General features: G+C 36.4%; 1 protein-coding gene across 1 annotated transcript; it reads left to right on the forward strand.

The window, feature by feature from the left end:
* Positions 1-580: 580 nt before the first annotated feature.
* Positions 581-20460, forward strand: UBA5 (ubiquitin like modifier activating enzyme 5). The gene is made up of 12 exons (XM_065876684.1): positions 581-741; positions 6642-6687; positions 7134-7223; positions 10790-10899; positions 11747-11833; positions 12492-12576; positions 13360-13464; positions 13654-13781; positions 17776-17911; positions 19303-19378; positions 19749-19855; positions 20377-20460. The coding sequence occupies exons 1-12, from the start codon at positions 581-583 to the stop codon at positions 20458-20460; spliced, it is 1215 nt and encodes a 404-aa protein (XP_065732756.1).
* The last annotated feature ends 3332 nt before the right edge of the window (positions 20461-23792 follow it).

Consider the following 23792-nt stretch of genomic DNA (forward strand, 5'->3'; position numbering starts at 1 on the left):
AATGCCAGAAGGGCCTCGTGTGTTTGGATTTAAAAGTTTCAGTCAGCCTCAGAGTTGTAGGCCTCAATTCTAAAGAAAGCAAAACCACTTTAGTCACTACGGGTAAATATGAACGCCGAAGTCTCCTCCGCCTCCAAATTTAACGCACCGGCAGGCGGAAGACCTATAGGGTCCGGTTCAGAAAAGGGCCCGTCAGGACCTCGAGCCCAGGAATAAAAGATCCTGGGGATTCTCCTGGCCGCCCGGTTGGAAAGGCAACAACGCAGGCCGCCGGCTCTGGACACTGATGACCCGGGCCCTGCTTCGGCCCGGGCGAAGAGGGAAACTGAAAGGGCTGGTTTTTCCTGGAGGGGGAACGATGACTGCAACGCACCGGAAGCGGCGCGCTGAGAGGCCCGCGGGAGCGGCGGAGACGGTCAGTCCGGGAGGCGCTGGGAGGGCTTCCTCAGGGTTGTGGGCTAGGAAGGCCGCCGCAAGGTGCCTCCTCACATACCCCTCGCGGGCCCAGCAAGCCAACAGCGTGGGGCGGCGGCGACGTCGACGGCCGGGGCTGGGAGCGCTGGCGGCCGGGGTCCCAGCCATGGCCGAGTCTGTGGAGCGGCTGCAGCAGCGGGTCGAGGAGCTGGAGCGGGAACTGGCCCAGGAGAGAAGTCGCCGGGCCCTGGGGGGCGGCGATGGAGGAGGCGGTCGGGCCCGCATCGAAAAGATGAGCCCCGAGGTGGTGGATTCCAACCCCTACAGGTGACCTGCGTGGTGGGTCGGGGCGGGGAGAGGGGCGAGGTCACCGTCTTCAGGTGGTCAGGAGTGAGGCGCTCCCCGCTGCTGTCCAGCTCACATGGCCTCGCAACTCCCTTTTCTTGTTCTGGGGTCCTGTTCCCAAACGGGCAAGACCAAATCTTAGTACTGGTGAAACGTGTTCTTCCTTTTTAAAAAACCAACTGAATCAGCCATATGGTGCTGCTCCTGTGCTTGCTGAGGACACGTATTCAGTTAACTACCGCCCCTGCTTCTATTAGTCTTCCTCGCTCTGCGTAAAACTGAGAGTAAAAACTTTCAGAAGACACCAGATGTAAAACCCGCTAAGCATAAACTTGGGAGCTTCATAAAGTCTTCTGTGTTTCTTAAATTGGGGGCATGGTGGAGAGAGCTGGATTAGCTCTAAAACCATTGGACTTCCCCAGGCCTGTCTGCTCCTCTCCTTTCTTCTTTTCCTAAGATTTGTTAATTCAGCGGGCGTGCACTGTCACTTTCCCTCTTCACCACAACCCTAGGAGATTGCTACTATTATTTTATCCCCATTTTATAAGTGAGAAAAATGAGGCTTAGAGAGCTGCTGTGACCTGCCGCAGGTCATAGAGCTAACAGTAGCTAAAAAGGCCTGGACTGGCATTAGGTTTGTCTTACTCCAAAGTGCACATGGAACTGTCTCCCCAGTAAAAATAAATAAGCCATTTAGTAGTGTGGCTAAAAACTGGATAGTTTTAGAGTAGGTGAAACAGGAAAGATATTATTGTTGCTCTTTCTCTTCAAAGAGCAGGAGAGTTTGGATTTTAAAGAAGGGTTTTATTTATGACATATAAAGCCTCAGTGGAAGTCTTAGGGTGCATGTTTTTTTTTCTTTTTTACAATCTAAAATGCAGACCAGTATTTAGGCACAAAGATGTTAATTACAATTTTATTTGTAATAGAAAAACCTGACCAAAATTATAATTGTTCCATAATTACAAAAGAGTTCATTTTAATTCAAATTAAGTGAAATCATGCCAGATTCTTGCTTTTCTCTCATTTATATTACTACTTTTTTTTTTTTTTTTTTTGCGGTACGCGGGCCTCTCACTGTTGTGGTCTCTCCCGTTGCGGAGCACAGGCTCCGGACGCGCAGGCTCAGCGGCCATGGCTCACGGGCCCGGCTGCTGCGTGGCATGTGGGATCCTCCTGGACCGGGGCATGAACCCGTGTCCCCTGCATCGGCAGGCAGACTCTCAACCACTGCGCCACCAGGGAAGCCCTATCTTACTATGTTAAAAAAATTTTTTTTTTCTTTTAGTTTTGAGATATGAGGGGTTAACCATCCAAAATTTTTAGAGGTTGAATAAGCATGAATTGACATCTCTAATTAGAATGAGTGGGAACTATTCCATTTGGCATTCTTAAACATTTTTCAATTTTATAAATGAAAATTTTGAAATATTCCCTCCAAGAAAAGCAAAGGAATGTGGATCATATATTTATTTTTTAAAATAAATTTATTTATTTATGGCTGCGTTGGGTCTTTGTTGCTGTGCGCGGGCTTTCTCTAGTTGAGTGGGGACTACTCTTCGTTGCAGTGCATGGGCTTCTTATTGCTGTGATGGCTTCTCTTGTTGTGGAGCACAAGCTGTAGGTGTGTGGGCTTCAGTAGTTGTGGCACGTGGGCCTCAGTAGTTGTGGCTCACGGGCTCTAGAGCTCAGGCTCAGTAGTTGTGGTGCACGGGCTTAGTTGCTCTGTGGCATGTGGGATCTTCCCAGACCAGGGCTCGAACCCATGTCCCCTGCATTGGCAGGCGGATTCTTAACCACTGCATCACTAGGGAAGTCCGATCATATACTTAGAATCATCTTTCAGATATCATTTTAATGTGAGATAATTCCTTGACATTGTAATGACCACAAACCTAACATTCAGAACTCAAATTTAAACATTTATTATTTTCTATATTATTTGCACCATTTGTCTTTATTAAAACTGCTACTTAGGAGATGGCAGTTGTCACCCAAAGCTCTGCACTAGTACATGGAAATTTGATAAAGGTCAGCCTTAAGTTTTTGAATTGTTGTTCATTCAGCAAATATTTAGTGAGCACCTTTTCATCTCCAGCTGGATAATGTTATCTACCACTTATTATTATGCATAGACACTGGGAATACAAAGTAGACATGGTCATTTCCCTCCAGAGGTTACCAGATGAGTGTGAGATAGATAGAAAAGTAAACATGGGGGCTTCCCTGGTGGCGCAGTGATTGAGAATCCGCCTGCCGATGCAGGGGACACGGGTTCGTGCCCCGGTCCGGGAAGATCCCACATGCCGCGGAGCGGCTGGGCCCGTGAGCCATGGCCGCTGAGCCTGCGCGTCCGGAGCCTGTGCTCCGCAGAGGGAGAGGCCACAACAGTGAGAGGCCCACATACCGCAAAAAAAAAAAAAAAAAAAAAAAAAAGTAAACATGGGATTGCAATATGAATGGTAAGAAATATGATAAAGTATTGATACATGGTTATCAGAAAAAATATAGGAGAGGGATTTGTAGGTTTCTTACATCATTTTAATTGCATCAAGTGATACACTAGAAATATAAAGCCCCTGACCCTCAAAGACCTTTTGCTTTGGTTTGGGAGATTCACTGGTTGTAGAATAATGATCAACACAAGTAACTGTAAAATTGTGTGGTATGTAATATAATTAGAAGCATGTTGACTAAATGAAGAGGTGAGGAGAGGCTTTGAAATTAGAAAACCTGGTTTTAAATACTGGCTCAAAAACCCAGCTCTGAATAATTGTTTGCCATTTAGCTAATCTTGGGCAAGTTAATTAACCTGAATCTTTTCCCCCATTCATAAAAGGAGGTTGCATTCTTCTCAGCATTATATATAAAGATTAAAGAGAGCATCAAGGTAAAGATGGCAGATTGATCACAGGCATATATTATCACTGTCTACCCAATCCCACTAAAATGAAAGTAAAGGAGTTTTTAAAAAGGAATAAACCCCCACTGAAAAAAGAGGGTTTCTATAAGTAATTGGGGGATGGGTGAGTCCCTGTACTTAAAAGATTATAGTTAGACAGTTTTAGAATCTAGAAAAGGGATGGATGACTGATAACTGATTTAAAGGATCCAAAGAAATTGACTCTAAAGGCTGCAACCCAGTTTATACCACAGAATTCCCCAAAAGCTCAAGAATAGGCATAGTATTTCTAGAAGGGCTTAAGGTAGGGCTAAGAAAGATATGGCTGAAAATCTGTTGAAGAAACAACCCAGGTTCACTACTTCACTTTGGGGAGCTGGGCAAATGCCTCTTCTCTATCAGGAGAGAAGACTAGAGATTTACTCATTGGAGAGTAAAATAGAGGATTTATATTAATAATTAAAGCAAGCCTTCATACCTGAAGAAAGGGGATTAACTAAATGTTTACATACTGAATGCTAGGACTCCCAACCTTGTTCTTCCATTTAACACCCCCAAACTTACAGGCATAAAGACTTTTCAGGCTGGAAATTGAAAGATTCTTCTCTGGGGAATCTGAGAGCACCAAGAAGAGAGACTGAAAGACACTGACATTGTGGGTTTCTCAACTGATCACCCTACAGTGAAGCCCAAAGTCAAACAAGCAATGCCCACATCCTTGCCTTTATTAGTGTCTGGCTCTTAAATATGAGCAGAATAAAGGATGAGAGAAGCTCCTAATGTGAAAGAAGGAAAATAAAATTAGTTATTTGAATAGACTATGTAAGGGGAACACAACCCAAATATTATTATTAGTATCTTCAGAAAGGAAAGATGTTATATAAATGAAACAGGACAAGTTACTACAAAAAGAAATCATTCAGATAATTGAAAAGAATTCTTGCAAATGGAGAATGATAACAAAAGTGAAAATCTCAATAGAAGATTTGGAAAATAATGTTGAAAGAAATCCAGAGAACAGAGCAGAAAACTAAAATGGTGGACAATAGGAGAAAGAAATTAAGAATAGAGGACTAGTCCAAGAGGTCCGACTTCCAAATAATAGAAGTTTCAGAAAGTCCAGGAAAAACAAACCAACCAAACAAGGACATCATCACATTATTCAAGGAAATTTCCCAGAACTGAAAAAACATGTTTCCTATTTGAAAGAGTCCAACAAGTACTCAGCACAATTGATGAGAATAGATTCACTCTAAGGGACATCATGAGATTTCAGAAGCTAGAAGGCACCTTAGAAATTTTGAAGGAAAATGTTTCTAACATAAAATTCTATACCAAGTTAAACTGTCAACTGTGTGTGTGTGTGTGTGTGTGTGTGTGTGTGTGTGTGTAGGTGTAGCTTTCGACGATTATGTACCCTTCAATTTGTCATTTTTATAATACATTTCTAAAAATAGAATTTGGTAAAACATTTTTAAGACGTTTGGTAAATAACATTTTCAGACATACATGTTCTCAAAATTTACCTTCCTTGCACCCTTTACAAAGCTATGAGAAGATGTTCTTCCAACCATAGCAAGAGAATAAATTAAGAAATAATCTACAGCAGAGGCTCTCAAACTTTAGTGTGCATCACAATTACTTGGGGAGCTTGTTCAAACACAGATTGTTTAGGCCCCACATCCAAAGTTTGATTCGCTTGGTGATTATAGGGTGGGGACTCAAGAAATGATATTTCTAGCAAATTCCATAGGCCACTGATCCATAGGCCACACTTTAGAACCATTGAGCTCTAAGGTACCAGAAGCAGGAGATTAATACAGGATGAAGAATTGAAGAGAATTTGTAATATGATGAAGGGAGAATGCAGGATGGGAGCTGTATGTGCAGTAAATGTGCACATGGGGACATGTCAGAAGATTCTAGTATATCTTTAAGAAGAAATTGCTAGAACACCTCATGTATATGACTGTATCTAGAGGAATTTTAGACAACTGGGGTTGAATTTGTGAAAATACATAGAAAAGTAAACATAAGAACAAACACAATTATTAACTTCAAGGGTGGGGATCATACAGGAAAGGGTAAATTCTAATATACTACATTGTCCAGTTGTGAACAGTATTAACATCTAACCAAAATGACCATATAACAATATCAAGAGGCTGGTGAGATGGGAAATATTTGTGTTTAATGATAAAGAGTAAAATCTTCAGATAGTACCTAAACCTGAAAATCAAGAAATAACAGTGTTAGCATGTTACTTAGAGATATCCTGGTAACAGAGTTAAAAATGAGTGAGGAGAGGAAAATGGGGGGTGCAGGCCAGAACACTGCTGAGTTTCCTAACAAGCCTAATAGAACTATTTGATTCTTAAAGTGTAAACTAATGGGGATTGTATGTATATGTGTATAGTTTTAAAGTATATGTATTTTAAAAAAAAACCTAAAATACTGAAGATAACAGACTAGCAGTAACTAGGTAAATACCTCTTAGAGTCCTTGGTATAAGAGGTGCTTACTGAAAGTAGACATTATCCATTGTGGGCAGAGGCAACAAGTGAATAGAATTCCAGCCATGAGATTATTCTGATGTTAAACATTAAACATTAAATTTGAGTTAAACATTAAATATTTACATATACTAATAAGCATGGGAAAATGTTGAAATTTCACTTTGACCCATTCTCTGGAAACAACATTTGAGTCAATAGGTCTCAATCTTGACTGCACATTAGAATGTATGAGGAACTTTTAAAAAATCTTGTTGCACAGGCTACATCTTGGAGGGAGGGTATTCAGGCATCAGTGCTGAAGTAATTTAGTTTCATCTGGTAAAAATTAGCTGTAAGATTTCTCTCTCTCTCACACTCACTGTTTCTTCTCTCACAGTTTATTTTCTGTGATGATGTATGTTTACCTATATCACTATTAATTAAAAGATTGTAAGCCTTAAAATATTTCTTTCCTTTGTTTTAAGCCGCCTGATGGCATTGAAACGAATGGGAATTGTAAGTGACTATGAGGTAAGATAAACCCTTCCAAGTTTTTGAAGATGATTTCAGTAAATGAAAATAACTTTCGATGACATTTCCGATGAAGCATTATTATTTATTTATTTATTTTTGGCTGCATTGGGTCTTTGTTGCTGCGCGCAGGCTTTCTCTAGTTGCGGCGAGCTGGGGCTACTCTTTGTTGCGGTGTGCAGGCTTCTCACTGCGGTGGCTTCTCTTGTTGCAGAGCACGGGCTCTAGGTGTGCGGGCTTCAGTAGTTGTGGCTCGTAGGCTCTAGAGCGCAGGCTCAGTAGTTGTGGCGCATGGGCTTAGTTGCTCCACGGCATGTGGGATCTTCCCGGACCAGGGCTCGAACCCGTGTTCCCTGCGTTGGCAGGCAGATTCTTAACCACTGTGCCACCAGGGAAGCCCCGATGAAGAATATTAACCAATACATATATAATTTTGCATTTTACAGAAAATCCGTACCTTTGCTGTAGCAATAGTAGGTGTTGGTGGAGTTGGCAGTGTGACTGCTGAAATGCTGACAAGATGTGGCATTGGTAAGGTAAAAACATCTCTCTTTGTCTATCATTTAGGGAACCCAATCACTTCTGGAGTAAATCAGGTACAAATTAGAATTTCTTTTCTTCTTACTGATGGCTTATTGATTTGTGGTGTATTTATTTATTTAATTTTTTTCTATCCCGGGTTTTTTTGTTTTTTAAATTGGGGTATAGTTGCTTTACAATGTTGTTTTAGTTTCTGGTGTCATCGAAGTGAATCAGTATATGTATACATATATCCCCTCCCTCTTGCACCTCCCTCCCACCCCCTTCCCCCCCATCCCCCCGCATCCCACCCATCTAGATCACCACAGAGCACCAAGCTGAGCTCCCAGTGCTATACAGCAGGTTCCTACTAGCAGTTTTCCACATGGTAGTGTATATAGATCAATCCCAATCTCCCTATTCATCCCACCTCCCTAACCCCCCCTGCGGCGTCCGCATGTCTGTTCTCTATGTCTGTGTCTCTATTCCTGCCCTGCAAATAGGTTTATCTGTACCATTTTTCTAGATGCCACATATATGTGTTAATATACGATATTTGTTTTTCTCTTTCTTACTTCACTCTGTATGACAGAATCTAGGTCCGTGATTTGTGGTGTATTTATTCAGGTTGTTTTTTCTACCCCAGTGGGTGGGGTTAAGACATAAACCCACCCAAAAGGAAGCTAATATTATTACTAATTAAACAAGGACTATCTGATTTTGTTCAGGAACTTTTCTGTTGGGATTTAAGTGTTTTAGACATACAAGTTTAGGAAGAAGGCTGTTAAATTGATAAAGTGTGTAGTGAAACACTGAAACATCCAAAAAAAAATTTTTAAACACAGTTTTTATACAAGACAAACTAGAAAGCATGTACCTTTCTTACTCTTGAATTTGAAATGGTGAATGCTCCAGATTTTTTTTAGCCCATACATTTCTTTTTTTTTTTTTTTTTTTTACTTTTTTCTAAAATTTTTTTTTTTGGCTGTACTGTGTGGCTTGCAGGATCTTAGTTCCCCGACCAGGGATTGAACACCCAGGGCCATGGCAGTGAAAGTGCTGAGTCCTAACCACTGGACTGCCAGGGAAGTCCCATACTATTTTCTAAAATTGATTTGATTGGGTAGGAAGGAGAAGTTAACTTTGTACCAGGAATCAGCCTACCAATCTTAGATTTGTAAGGCCAGAGTCCATGATGTTAGATAGATAGTGGTTGAATACATAAGTTTTCCACAATTGTATATCATTTTGCTAAACTTTGTGGAAAAATGTTTGCTTTATCAATGCTTTTTAATATGTTGGTCCACTCCATGCCCCAAATTCTTAAAAGGAAGTGGTTTCAAAGTTGGCACTTATTTATCAATATAGAAAAGACAACACCAAAATACTAAAAATGTTTAACATTTTAAAGCCTTTCAAGAAGTTTATAAAAGCTAGCCAATAATTGCTTATACCTGACATATATGCCTTGGCTGACTGATCAAGGGTGGTAGAGATCATGGAGATTTGCTGGTCGCAGGTTTGAGTGTGCACTAGAATCACTTGGAAGGCTTATTAAAACAGATTGCCGGACTCTACCCCAGTGGTTTTGATTCTATAGGTTTCAGGTGGACCTAAGAATGTGCATTTCTAACAAGTTCCCAGGTGGTTCTGATGATGTTGTTCTGGGGACCATGCTTTAAGAACAGCATCACCTGGGAGCTTGTTATAAATGAAGATTCCTAGGCCCCACCCAAGACATGCTGAATCAGAATCTATATTTTAACAAGAACTCGAGGTGATTTGTAGGCATATTAAAGTTGTGGAAGTACTCCAGTATTTCTAACAAGCTTCAGGTGATGCTGACGGGGTTATCCCAGGCCCCATTTTGAGTAGCAAGGGTCTAGAACAGTTAGCAAATATTTCTGTAATTAGAATCACCTTGTATGTTTAAAAAAATTCTTAGGTTCGGACTGTACCACATAATAGGTTAATCAGAACCTCTGGGGTTGAGACCTACACATTTGTATTTTTTAAATACAGTGGTTCCAGTGTAAACTCAAGTTTGTAAGCTAAGGATCTACATAGGTAAGTTTCAGAACTCTTTATTCAATATGTAAAACAGAGAAACAAGAAGCTGTTTCATGGGGTTGAGTAGGGAAGTGGAGGATTGGAGATCCAGAGCCCACTTCTTATCCCTGAAAGTTCTGGTATTCCTGGGGCACACTGAATCACCAGATCTAGATCAACTGCCTTATTTTACAGATGAGAATACAGTCCTAAACAGTGAAAGTGACTTACCCAGAAGCAGATCTAATTAGTGACATGGTTACTACTCACACCTCCTGTCCCCAAATATAGGATTTCCTACAACTTACTCATAAACCAGCTATGAGGCCGAAACTCAAATTTAAAACTTGGCCTGACCTAATAAATATTGTTGACTTGAGATTAAGTAAACCAAATTTTGGAGACTCTAGGTAGGGTTAGAAAGTTTCATAGAGAGTATAAGTGATATCTTTTCTAGCAAAATACTGAGAGTTACCTATGTGTTGTTTTTATGGGCTGGGTAAACATTTTTTAGTTTCTGTATTGAGAAGAAAATCCCATTTTTGTTTTTATTTTTAGATTTAGGGTGCTGAGAATTATATTACAAAGTCACAGAATTTTAGATAAAGAAGGAACTTCGGGAACTGTATATCATTTTTACACTGCTTTGAATTATTCCATAGGTCTAGAGGCTCAGTTTTTTGTTTCTTGTTTTTTTTGGTTCTTTTTTCCATCACTGTAGATAAATTGCATTGCTCTGCTTTCAAGTTCATTGATCCTCTTTTTCCCCTGCAATGTCTAATCTACTCTTAGTCTCATCCAATAAAAATTTAATTTTAGATAATTAAAAAAAAAGGGACTGTGGATATACTTGGGTTCAACCTGTTCTTATTGATAAGAAATGGACCTTTCGGCCATTTTAAAGTTGTGTGAGTGTGTTTGACAAATGCTGTCATGCCTAAATATATAGCAGGAAACAACAATTAACTGATTGGTTAATAATTCTGTTTGGAATAATGTTTTAGCCGTGGCATGAGTATATATAGTGCCTTATTCATGAAAGGAATTGTGTTATACTATGGTTTTAAGTTACAGCATTTGTTTTTATCTTATTTAAAAATTTCATTTATCTAATGGGTTCTTGGTTTTTAGCCAAACATTGGAATGAAGTAGGATTTTGGCGCAGTTTGTAAAAATTACAATGAAATGGAATGAACATTAATTTTTGAGCTAATCATTTAGAGAGGCAGTACAGTGTTGTGTTTAGGGTACAGATGCTGGATTGAGAATGCCTGAATTTGAATCCCATTTTTACTACATATTAGCTGAGTGGCTTTTGGGCATGTACCCTAGTTGTCTTATTTCTAAAACGAGGATAAGAGTACCTATATATTGTATGGTCACTAAATGAGTTAATATATGGCACCTAGTATTTCAGAATTAGTATTATTACTGTCAAACAGTTAAACCCATCAGGTGGAAAGCTGACTAGTTTGTTATTTTTAGTTTGTTTTTTGGTACGTTTTTCATCAGAATACCACTATTTTCATTTTAGTTGCTACTCTTTGACTATGACAAGGTGGAACTGGCCAATATGAATAGACTTTTCTTCCAGCCTCATCAAGCAGGATTAAGTAAAGTTCAAGCAGCAGAACATACTTTGAGGTAAATGGAATACCAGTTGAAGGCAGTGAAATTGGTGAAATCTTCCTGTGTGTATTTAGTATGAGTTAAACTAACATATAAATGCACCTGTATTCTCCTTTATAAAAATGCAGGTTTCACTTATACAAAAAGAATTTTCTTACCTCTTTGATCTGGGTTGGCAGCCTCTTTTTTGAGAGTAAATATTTTATGCTTTGAGAGCCATATGGTTTCTGTCAAAACTGCTCAACTATGCAGTTGTAGTAGCTGTAGGCAATATATCAATAAAAGTGAATGAGCATGACTGCTCCAGTAAAAACTTTATTTATGGACTCTGAAATTTAAATTTCATATAAAATTTCACATCATGAAATATTGTTCTTCTTTTGACTTTTTTGTTTTCTTGCAACCATTTAAAAATGTAGAAACTCTTCTTAGCTTGCAGAACTTACAAAAAAAAAAAGGTGGCAGGGTGGTAGTCAGATTTGGCCCAAGAGCCAGACTTTGCCAACCCTTACTCTAGGACATTTCTTTGTGGTCCTAAACATATTTGCACTGAATTGGATAAGAAACAAAGAAGCTCTTCTGTCAGGCTGAACTGTAGCTAACAGAGTTAATAAAGGTTTAATTCCCAGCCACATAGATTGTGGGAATATTTTTGTAATCCTTCTGACAGTCTATGTATTTTGAACCTGGTCCTTGAAGTGGGACAAAAGAGGTAGAAGAGGACTTTGGATTTTCTTTGAGTGGCTTGAATGCCATTTCTCTAACATCTGTTAAATGATTTTTAGCTCTTTTAGTTCTTTATCTTGCTTTCTCTTACTGTTTTACTAGTAGTTTTTATAATCATTCCGTTTTTCCCTCTTAGGAACATTAATCCTGATGTTCTTTTTGAAGTACACAACTACAATATAACCACAGTAGAAAATTTTGAACATTTCATGAATAGAATAAGGTAAAATTTTATTTATGAATATTTTGCACAATGTCCAGCTCATTTTAAGTATTATTAGAAAATCTGTCAATGATTAATTAATTCACTGAGTTGGTATATATTTTGTTTTTAAAATAGTTTTAAAATTTTTTGTGTAATTTTTATGTATTGGGAGCTCAGTAAAAAACATATATTGTCCAAAAACTATAGTAACAACAAAATAAAAACACATCTAAAAAAACCTGTTATTATGATATAACAAGGGGACTCAATTATGAGTTCTGTTATAGATTATACTTCTATCTGAAAGTGGTTTTCTGCAGACTAACACCATTGAAATATTCGATTGTATTCAGTTAACTTTATTACATTTACATTTGTAGTGAAACATGAGTAAAAGTCTGTGAAAGCTGATAGGGAAATGGTAACTTTTGTGAACAGATTTTATATTTTTTGCACCCTTTTACATCTTGTATAAGAAATACTGTAATATCATTGATATTATGTTCGTAATAGTGAATACTCAATGTATACTGGGTCTTTAATATTAAATGCTATGTTATAATTATACTCAAACATTTACTGAAAGACTAAATGTATTGACTGAACAAATAAAGTCTAATTAGAGTGTATTTTGTGTCCTGATTTTTTTCAAATAAAATTTATTTTCTTTGCCTAGTAATGGTGGATTAGAAGAAGGAAAACCTGTTGACCTAGTTCTTAGCTGTGTGGACAATTTTGAAGCTCGAATGACAATAAATACAGTGAGTATTCCTATTGTATAATGTGTTATATTCATGGATTTATCTATTTTCCTGTATATTTTGTCAGTATATATTCCGCATTCTGAAAATAGTTCTGCATTTAAACCCTTTGATAATGTGTTTTGTTTGTTTTTAATGTTCTCTCATCCTGTTTTTGAAATTTATTCTAATGTGACCTATCTACCCTTGTTGGTGTGGCATATATTTCAGTATCCTACTCTCTCTTATGCCAATAGAGCAAACTAAAACAGCAGATAATTCTGATGTACAATTTTTAAAATGAATGAATATCTTACAATACTGTCTTATTCTTGGTCGGCATTGGTTTTTACTTTTGTTGATTTATTTTAAGTAAATGTATAAATGTGTATAAATTGCCTACACACATGATTTCTCAAAACTAAAACTGAATTCTTTTTCTTTTGAATTACTGTGTTTTCAACTTTGCAAATGACATTTTGCATTTTTTTGTTGCTGAAATTATTTTAGAAAAATGAAGTTTTACATTAATCTAATAAGAAATCCAATAAACTATGGTTCAATTTAATTAGATATTTATATTGACTGCTTACCTGAATGCTATCAGTTTCTTTTTTAAGGAGAGTGGCGATTGCTAAGGAATTCCATTATTTACAACTTTCTTCTTTGTTTCTGAAAATTAATTTTTAAAAACTCTTTGTAATTCATTTAGTTAAACTCCAGTTTTTCATGAAAAGAACTTATGGTAAATTACTTCTTGCTTTTTTATGTTCTTTCTTGTGTTTTCAACCTATTTCTATTAAGGCTTGTAATGAGCTTGGACAAACATGGATGGAGTCTGGGGTCAGTGAAAATGCAGTTTCAGGGCATATACAGCTCATAATTCCTGGAGAATCTGCTTGTTTTGCGGTATGCGTGATTCATTTTGGGTTATTATTTTTCACTGTTAAGTACTGGAGTTCCTAGGGGCATTGAAAATGTTTACAATTCGAAGAAAAGACCAAACTTTGAATGAATTTGATGGAATATTATTTGGAATAACTTATACTTTTTTCCCTTTCTTTTGAAATATATTTTCTTTTATTCTTTTTCATGTAGTGTGCTCCACCGCTTGTAGTTGCTGCAAATATTGATGAGAAGACTCTGAAACGAGAAGGTGTTTGTGCAGCCAGTCTTCCTACTACTATGGGCGTGGTTGCTGGGATCTTGGTACAAAATGTGTTAAAGTGAGTGAAGGATAATTTTTCTGAATAGTCTTGTTTGCTTTTGACAAACATTTCAAATATTGGAATGACTAGCTAAGTATTTAATTTGTTCTTTTAATTTAGTTTTAAATACACATATTAAAAAATTTTATGTATAATATGTGTATACTTTTATATATAAATATATTTAATTTAAATATATATTAATTAATATTATATATATCAACACACATATATTTGTGTTACTCTCCATTTGGCATAGTTCTTGTTCAGTGGTACTTGTATATTTATTTATGAAGCATTAACCAAATGATTTAAATTTCTGCACATCTGGCCAAAGGGTGAAGACCCATAAATACACTTGCTTCCACTATCTTGGTTTAACATTTCTAAAAATAATATGAATGTGATTAAACATTAACTAGGGTTATATCTCTGCTATCCGTAAACAGATACCCAGCAACTGTACCATCTAAACTATAACTAATAAAGACAAACGTTTCTTTAAAGCTAAAATTAATGTCATAGAGATTTTGTTTTGTTTTGTTTTGTTTTTTTGCGGTACACGGGCCTCTCACTGTTGTGGCCTCTCCTGTTGCGAAGCACAGGCTCTGGACGCACAGGCTCAGTGGCCATGGCTCACGGGCCCAGCTGCTCTGCGGCACGTGGGATCTTCCCGGACCAGGGCACGAACCCGTGTCCCCTGCATCAGCAGGCGGACTCTCAACCACTGCGCCACCAGGGAAGCCCTGTCATAGAGTTTTTGAACCAACTCATACTTTATGAAAAGCAGAACTGCTTTAGTTGTGCCTTAACTCAGGCCATTTTTTCCCCTCACTTTACAATGTTAATAAGCTTAGTTATGTTTCTTAAGCATCCAATATAATAAGAACAAATTTCAGGGCTTCCCTGGTGGCGCAGTGGTTGAGGGTCCGCCTGCCGATGCAGGGGACACGGGTTCGTGCCCCGGTCTGGGAGGATCCTACGTACCGCGGAGCAGCTGGGCCCGTGGGCCGTGGCCGCTGGGCCTGCGTGTCCAGAGCCTGTGCTCCGCAACGGGAGAGGCCGTGGCGGTGAGAGGCCCGCGTACCGCAAAAAAAAAAAAAAAAAAAAAAAAAAAAACAAATTGCAACATGTTACAGGGAGGCACTCTAATATCATTTATCAGCCATCAGCAAAGAAATACCAGAATACATAAGAACTCTCAAGGCAACTGTCTGGGGCTGTTTCAGATGAGACAAATAGCCTGTCAAATTTCAGTAGGTCTTAATCTAAACACAACATTTTACAGTATGTTATGAAGAAGGGGAAAAGAAAATCATGGCTACAAAGTATTCTCTTACCAATGTGTCATATCTAGCCAACCCTCTATTGATGGACATTTAGGCTACTTACAGATTCTTTTGCTATTATTAACGGTGCTGCAAAAAGCATCTTGCATATATCTTTGTAGAGTAGATTTTTGTACAGTGTGAATTTTTAGAAGTGGAATTGAATTTCTAAGTTTATGCAATACTTACTTTGACAGATATTACTAAACTTCTCCTTCAAAAGGATGGTACATTTCCATGACAGTGTGGGAGTACCTGGTTTGTCCACATCTTTGGTAACAATGGGTATCATCAAACTTTTTTTTTGAAGTATAGTTAATTTACAGTGTTGTGTTAGTTTCAGGTGTACAGCAAAGTGATATATATTCTTTTTCAGATTCTTTTCCATTATAGGTTATTACAAGATACTGAGTATAGCTCCCTGTGCTATACATTAGGTCCTTGTTGTTAACCTATTTTATATACAGTAGTGTGTATATCCCAAACTCCTAACTTATCCTCCTCCCTCCTTGCCCCCCTCCCACTATCCCCTTTGTTTTCTATGTCTGAGTCTGTTTATGTTTTGTAAATAAGTTCATTTGTATCAATTTTTTAGATTCCACATATAAGTGATATCATATGATATTTGTCTTTCTCTGTCTGACTTACTTCACTTAGTCTGATAATCTCTAGGTCCATCCATGTTGCTGCAAATGGCATTATTTCATTCTTTTTTATGGCTGAGTAATATTCCATTGTATATATATATACCACATCTTTATCCATTCATCTGTTGATGGACAAGGTTGCTTCCATGTCTTGGCTATTGTAAATAGTGCTGCTGTGAACATTGGGGTGCATGTATCTTTTTGAATTAGAGTTTTCTCTGGATAGATGCCCAGGAGTGGGATTGCTGCATCATATGATAACTCTGTTTTTAGTTTTTTAAAGAACTTCTATTCTGCATAGTGGCTGCACCAATATACATTCTCACCAACAGCGTAGGAGGGGTCCTTTTTCTCCATACCCTCTCCAGCATTTATTATTTGTAGACTTTTTGATGAAGGCCATTCTGACCAGTGTGACGTGATACCTTATTGTGGTTTTGATTTGCATTTCTCTAATGATTAATGATGTTGAGCATTTTTTCATGTGCCTATTGGCCATCTGCATGTCTTCTCTGGAGAAATGTCTGTTTAGGTCTTCTGCCCATTTTTTGATTGGGTTGTTTGTTTTTTTGATATTGAGCTATATGAGCTGTTTGTATATTTGGAAATTAATCCCTTGTTGGTAGCATTGTTTGCAAATATTTTCTCCCAGTCCGTAGGTTGTTTTTTAATTTTTTTTATGGTTTCCTTCACTGTGCAAAAGCTTTTAAGTTTAATTAGGTCCCATTTGTTTATTTTTGTTTTTATTTCCATCACTCTAGGAGACAGATCCAAAAAAATATTTCTGTGATTTATGTCAAAGAGTGTTCTGCTTATGTTTTTCTCTAGGAGTTTTATAGTATCCAGTTTTACATTTAGGTCTTTAATCCATTTTGAGTTTAGTTTTGTATGTGGTGTTAGAGTCATCAAACTCTTTTATCCTTGTCAATTTGATAGGTGAAAAATGGGTATCTCATTTTAATTTCCAGTTGTGAAAAGGGTTGAGCACTTATATTTTTCTGTGAATTGTCTTCTCACATCCTTTGCTCAGTTTGTCTTTCCTTGTTGTATATTAAGAACATGCATTCGCAGATTTTTTCCTTTTGTTGTTTATCTTTTGTACATGATTTTTCAGCTTTTCTATAAGCTTCTAAAAGGAATCAGATTTGACTGGAAGGGAGCACAGGGAGCTTTATGGCATACTGGAAATGCACTATACAGTCTGCCCACCATTTCCTTGGGTTCTGCATTTGTGGATTCAACCAACTGTGGATCGAAAATATTTAAAAAAAAAATTCCGGAAAGTTCCAAAAGCAAAACTTGAATTTGCCACAAGCTTCCAACTATTTATATAGCATCTGCATTGTATTTACAACTATTTACATAGCATTTACATTGTATTAGGTATTATAAGTAATCTAGAGATTATTTAAAATATATGGGAGGATGTGCACAGTTTATATGCAAATACTATACCACTTTATATAAGGGGCTTAATTTTGGTATCCTGTGGGTGGGGGGGTGTTCTGGAACCAATCTCCCATAGATACTGAGTGCCAACTATATTTTGATCTGGTAGTGAATATTACATGGGTGAATACTTTTGTAACATTTTATTGAGATTTAATACAAATTTAAGATTGTAAACTTTGCAGCAAGTTATATATAAAAAACTTTAAAAAATTAGATTTAGTACCATATCTCAGAGATTTTTAAGATATACTTCTGCCACACAACTTCTGTGAAATTAATATGCTTCTTAAAGTTGTTGACATGTCATAGTTTAATTGGCAGCATTTTATCTTTATTACATGTTCAAAAAATAATAGTGCATTCTATGGTTGATGAAATGGAGTAGCCTTTCTTCACTGCATTCATTCAAAAAAATCTACTATAAGCCAGGCCCTGTAAACAAGATAAGAAATTTGTTTGCTGGGTTGCTTGTTACAAAAATCATTACCTTCTTTAAAGTCATTTTTTAAAAAGTCAGTTACTTTTTTTCTAATACTTTTATGGTTTTATTTCTTTAGTTAAGTCTACTTTGATTTGTTTTTCTAGGTTTCTGTTAAATTTTGGTACTGTTAGTTTTTACCTTGGATACAATGCAATGCAGGATTTTTTCCCTACTATGTCCATGAAGCCAAATCCTCAGTGTGATGACAGAAATTGTAGGAAGCAACAGGAAGAATATAAGGTATATGTCAATGTGTCACAATGCATGAGAGATCATATTGCATAGGACAATAACTTAAAAAAGAAGAAAAAATTATTTAGATTTGGAATACAAGGTAAATGGATTCTGGATTTTTAAAGGTTTAATTTATTCACCATACTTTAACATGAAAATTCTGTTCAAAGTCCTTTCTTGTTTTTGGTAAGATAAAACTGTCTGAATTCATTAAAAAAATTTTTTTTTAATTTTAATTTTTTTAAACTAAAATATACTTGATGTATTGATACAATATTATGTTAGTTTCAGGTGTACCACATAGTGATTTGACATTTGCATATATTATGAAATAAGCACCATGATAAGTCCAGTTATCATCAGTCCCCATACAAAGTTATTACAATATTATTGACCATATTCCTTATGCTGTAAATTTTATCCATGACTTATTTATTATATAATTATAGGTTTATACCTCTTTATCCCCTTCACCTGTTTCACTCCCCACCTCCCCTATGGCAACATCATTTATTTTCTGTATCTGTGAGTCTCTTTTCATTTTGTTTTGTTTTTAGATCCCACATTTAAGTGAGATTATATGGTATTTGTCTGACTTATTTCATTTAGCATAATACTTCTAGTTCCATCCATGTTGTCACAAATAGTAAAGATTCTTTTTTATGGCTGAACAATATTCCATTGTATATATGTACCACATTTTCTTTATCCATTTATCTGTTGATGGACATTTAGGTTGCTTCCATGTCTTGGCTGTTGTAAATAGTGCTGCAGTGAACATTGGAGTGCATATATCTTTTTTTTGTTTTGTTTTGTTTTGTTTTTTTGTTTTTTGTGGTATGCGGGGCTCCGGATGCGCAGGCTCAGTGGCCATGGCTCACGGGCCTAGCTGCTCTGCGGCATGTGGGATCTTCCCAGACCAGGGCAAGAACCCGTGTCCCCCGCATCGGCAGGGGGACTCTCAACCACTGCGCCACCAGGGAAGCCTGCATATATCTTTTGAGTTAGTGTTTTTGTTTTCTTAAAAAAAAATGCCCAGAAGTGAAATTGCTGGATCATATGGTAGTTGTATTTTTAATATTTTGAAGCACCTCCATACTGTTTAGCAGCTGCAACAATTTACAATCCCAGTAACAGTGCACAAGGTTTCCCTTTTCTCCATATCCTCACCAACACTTGTTATTTGTTGTCTTTTTGATAATAGTCATTCTGACAGGTGTTACCTCATTTTGGTTTTGATTTGCATTTCCCTGATGATTAGTGATATGTGTCTGTTAACTATCTGTATGTCTTCCTTAGAAAAAAGCCTATCTGAATTCTTGGTTCTGATCAATTCTGACTGATGTTTCAGAGAACTGAAAATGAGTAAAAACACTGATACTGTTTGATTTCTACAGAAAAAGGTAGCAGCACTGCCCACACAGGAGGTTGTTCAAGAAGAGGAAGAAATAATACATGACGACAATGAGTGGGGTAAGAATTGTTTCATAAATTGAAATGGCAGCATAAAACAATCTTTTATGGGAGGGAAACTGATTATAATTAAGATATACAAGTTTTTTTTTTTTTTTTTTTTGCGGTGTGCGGGCCTCTCACTGTTGTGGCCTCTCCCGATGTGGAGCACAGGCTCCGGATGCGCAGGCTCAGCGGCCATGTCTCACGGGCCCAGCCACTCCGCGGCACATGGGATCCTCCCACACCGGGGCACTAACCCATGTCCCCTGCATCGGCAGGTGGACTCCCAACGACTGTGCCACCAGGGAAGCCCGATATACAAGTTTTGAATGATTATTGCTCATTAAGTTCCTTAAAAACTGTTTTAAGATCAAGTTTAACCTTACAGGTATTGAGTTGGTATCTGAGGTTTCAGAAGAGGAACTGAAAAATTCTTCAGGTCCAATTCCTGACTTACCTGAAGGAATTACAGTGGCATATACAGTTCCGCAAAAGGTACATCTAAAATCTGTTTACCATAAGTAAATATAAGAGAAAATTACTATTTATTTTCTTTCATCTTCAACCTATTTTATAATGCCAATGCAGTATTTCCTATTTTAGGTGTTTTACATTATAGGCATTAAGATTTGTGAAAGAGAGAGTTATTCAGTGTTAATATGGAAATACAGGCACAGCACAGTTTAAACTGTTTGAAAACATAGATGTAAAATCGTTTTGCTCACTCATTTGTGGATCAAGTGAAATAGATTTTGATTAAATGACAATACCATTTTTTTGGTATATTGATAAGTTTTAGCCACAATATCATTTAAAAATACCACTTCTGTAGAGATATCAAGAACATTGAAATTACTGCTTGTCTATCCTAAAAATTAGAAGGCATATTTATTAAAGAAATTGTACTTTGTAAACTTGTTGAACATGGTTAAGGCTTACTGATTATATGTTCCTAAGCATTAAGAACTTTATTTAACTGGTTATTTTTTCACCATGTTTCCCTCATTTATGGATAGCAAGAAGATTCTGTACGTGAAGTAACAGTGGAAGATTCTGGTGAAAGCTTGGAAGACCTCATGGCCAAGATGAAGAACATGTAAATAATGGACTGGCCTGTATTTTATTTCCTGTGTCTAAACCTGTTCCCTAGCAATTAAAAAGAAAATCATTTAAAACTGAGAAAACTTAGGGCAACATCAGTTGATGTATAATCTTCACTGAATTGTTATACTGTTTAAAAATGCTGTGACTATTGCTTGTTACTCCCCCCCACCTTCAACTAAATCAGAAAACTCTCCTAAAACTCATGTTTCATTCTAGTAAGAAAACTTCAAAGGATTATTGAAGGCAGTTATAAATCTTATTTAAAATTCAGCCATTGAACTATTTTGGCCTTTTGGGAGGGGTGGGAAGAAAGGACCAATTTGATTTGCCTGAGGCCATGGACAACAGAATAGTGTGTGGTCAAATATAGGGAAAGGACAAGAGGTACAACCTATTGATTAGAGCCAGCAGGCATCTACTCATTGTGTTTGGAATTGCTCTCTACAGGAAAACTGCCCACTACTACTAACTTGAGCAACAATGAATTTCAAATAGTAAACCTATAAAATAAAAACATCCTTTCAAATGTTTCCTGATGAAACACAAGCTGAAATACAGTCATTGGAAAAGTTTGTAAACCTTTGAATTATATATTCAAAACAAGACAGAGGCAAATAAGAGGAAGCTTTCTTCATGGATAGACAGATAAAGATATTTTCAGGATGTATAAATTATATTTCTGCACTGATTAAGAAAAAGCATATCATCTGTGGAACATATATCTGAATCAGTGTGCTTTATTGAACAAAAGATAAATTTAGGCTAAGATCATCTAAATTATACCCATCATATGGGCTACCTTCTAATACTTTATTTTATTTAAATTTGATTCCGTGGGTAATTAGATATTGGCAAAGGTTTGTCCTCGTTAACAGACAATAAAAGAGGTCTAAATTGCCTCTGCAATGACTGACATGTATTTCTTCACAGGGAAGAGTATATTTTCCCTGATCGTGACCACTAAATCGTAATTTGATAAACTGGTTTTCTCTGGATTTTGCACACAAATAATGAAGACTTAGAGAACCTTGTTTGAAATAAATTCCTAATGGTTTGGAGACTAATAAAGACACATGCATGTGTAACCATTATCTGTAGGCTGGTACTATGCTAGTCTCCTATTTTGATGACTTTTTTGCTCTGAAAAGATATAAATGTCTAAATTCTATCTCTAGGAGGAAAATGTCATTAAAAAATTAAAAGTGCATTTCCCACTTGTAAAGTAAAATTCTAAAAATAATTTCAGAAAGCCCCAAATATCAAATATGTTTAATATATTAGCTTTGAGATTTTAGCATACTGTGATTCTTATGTTTAGAGTGATGTCAGGAAAGTATGGGGATAGTTTTTCTACCCTTGAAACATTTACGTTGCCTTAGTAGGTCATTTGTTGTTTAAAATTTTCGTGTAGTCATCTGTAAAATAACTTTTCTAGTTTCTAGAGATGCTTTGAATTTCAAAAAAGAAATGCAGTCTTTCTAAGTCCCATTCCTTTGGTATACTAATTTGGTACCTCTGGTACACTAATTTGGTAAGGCTTTTACTTATAAGTTTATATAGTTTGATAAATAGCTAGAATCTACTATCTTTTTTTAAAAAAATTTTTATTGGAGTATAGTGGATTTACAATATGTGTTAGTTTCAGGTGTACACAAATTGAAACAGTTATACATATACATATTAGAACCTGCTATCTTCTAAAGACCTTTTATCTGTTCTTAATTTGGCACTGTACCCTGTTGGTGTCTTATACTGTACCAAATCTTATCTAATTTTTTTGTCTTATATCTCCATTAAAGTTATTATTTTAGCAGAAAAAATCTGGTAACAAGTATCTTTTGTAACCTAGAGAGCTCTCTTGACAATCTGTATGCCATGAAAACTTGTATATGTAGGCAGCTATGAAAAATTAATCATCACTGGATTTTACATTACTAAATAAACCCATAGTGCTTGACCAGATTTATAACACTATTGTTTCTAGTGTGAAAGATGAAAACACTCCCAAAATTGCCTTAGCACAAAGGCTCTAAATTACAGTAAAACAATATGTTCAACTTTAATCCCTTGTTAATTGTTAGTGGGAAGTTAATTTGTGGTATTACTCAAATGCTTTATGTAAATAGTAAAAAAAAAAAAGTAATGTAGTATGCGTTTCTTTATGTAAAATTACTCCCTGAATACCTATAAACACACTGACCAACCCAAAAAGGTAATAAACATTTAACAGTATTAATGAAGCTTTGACCACCCCATCACATGTTTTATTAATATTTTTCTTTCTGTAAAGTATTAATGAATGAAAATTAATTATAACTACCATAGTTTGGAGCCTACCAATTCCGATTTATAAATGTCTGAAAGCTACATTTTCCATTGTGAAAGGTGTATATTAATGTGCACATAATTATCCTATTTGAGTACCTCAAATACAAAGAAATGACTGTCTCAGCTATTTTTATCTTTTTAAGTAGGCATTCTACATGAAAACATTTGAGTTGATAGTATAATTAGACCAAAATATAGTCCTTTTTAAAAAATATAGTCTTAAATTATATTTAAACTTAAACCTTTTGAAGTAGTCATCATCCCCCAATTAACTTACCATAAAGTCACTTTGAATAATATAAGTTTTCATTTTTTGTATATTTTTTAAGTCCAAATTTTATAGGAACAAAGAAAAAAATGCATATTATTCTTTTGCTATTTTTTCCTTTTTTCAGGGTTCTTCTAAAATATTAATCTCAGATTATTTCCTAAAGTTTAAGGCATTTAAATTTAATATATTACTTATAGTGTGTTAAATTTCTTATACCACTAAATAATCAAATTTTAAACTCTAAAAGATTAATTCTAAAATCAATGTCTGGTATATTTGAATTCAATTACTTTGTGCCTTTCACAGCTGGTATATTTGTGAATTCAATTACTTTGTGCCTTTCACAGTTGGCCATAACCAGAAAGATGTGTTATGGTTATATTTATCTTCTTTTTTCCCTCTTGAATTTCTCCCAGAAGGGGGAAGAATTATGCTCATTTTGTAAGATCCTACCTCATTTCTTTTAAGTCACCACTCTAGTGCCTTAGAATTAGACCACTGTTTCTCAAACATATGTGCATATGAATCTGGGGAGAGGCTGTCTGAATTAATTAGCTCCCATGTGGCGCTGATGATCCTGGTTCACAGACCACCTTGAGTAGCCAAGCCTTAGAGAACATGAACCAAAATCCTGCGGAGTCACTGAAGCTCAAGTTGAGCAAACTACTCGGTGAATACTGACAACATTCTAGTCTTTTTTGTAATGTTCAACATTTTTCTTAATTATAT

The sequence above is a fragment of the Phocoena phocoena genome, chromosome 4, assembly GCF_963924675.1.
Source record: "Phocoena phocoena chromosome 4, mPhoPho1.1, whole genome shotgun sequence".
NCBI classification, from domain to species: domain Eukaryota; kingdom Metazoa; phylum Chordata; class Mammalia; order Artiodactyla; family Phocoenidae; genus Phocoena; species Phocoena phocoena.

Bases quoted from the DNA above. Each gene is read 5' to 3' on its own strand.
- UBA5 (XM_065876684.1), top strand. From the start codon at position 581: ATGGCCGAGTCTGTGGAGCGGCTGCAGCAGCGGGTCGAGGAGCTGGAG. The intron at 10,900-11,746 runs GTAAATGGAATA...TTTCCCTCTTAG, and splicing joins GCAGCAGAACATACTTTGAG to GAACATTAATCCTGATGTTC. The intron at 17,912-19,302 runs GTATATGTCAAT...TGATTTCTACAG, and splicing joins AGCAACAGGAAGAATATAAG to AAAAAGGTAGCAGCACTGCC.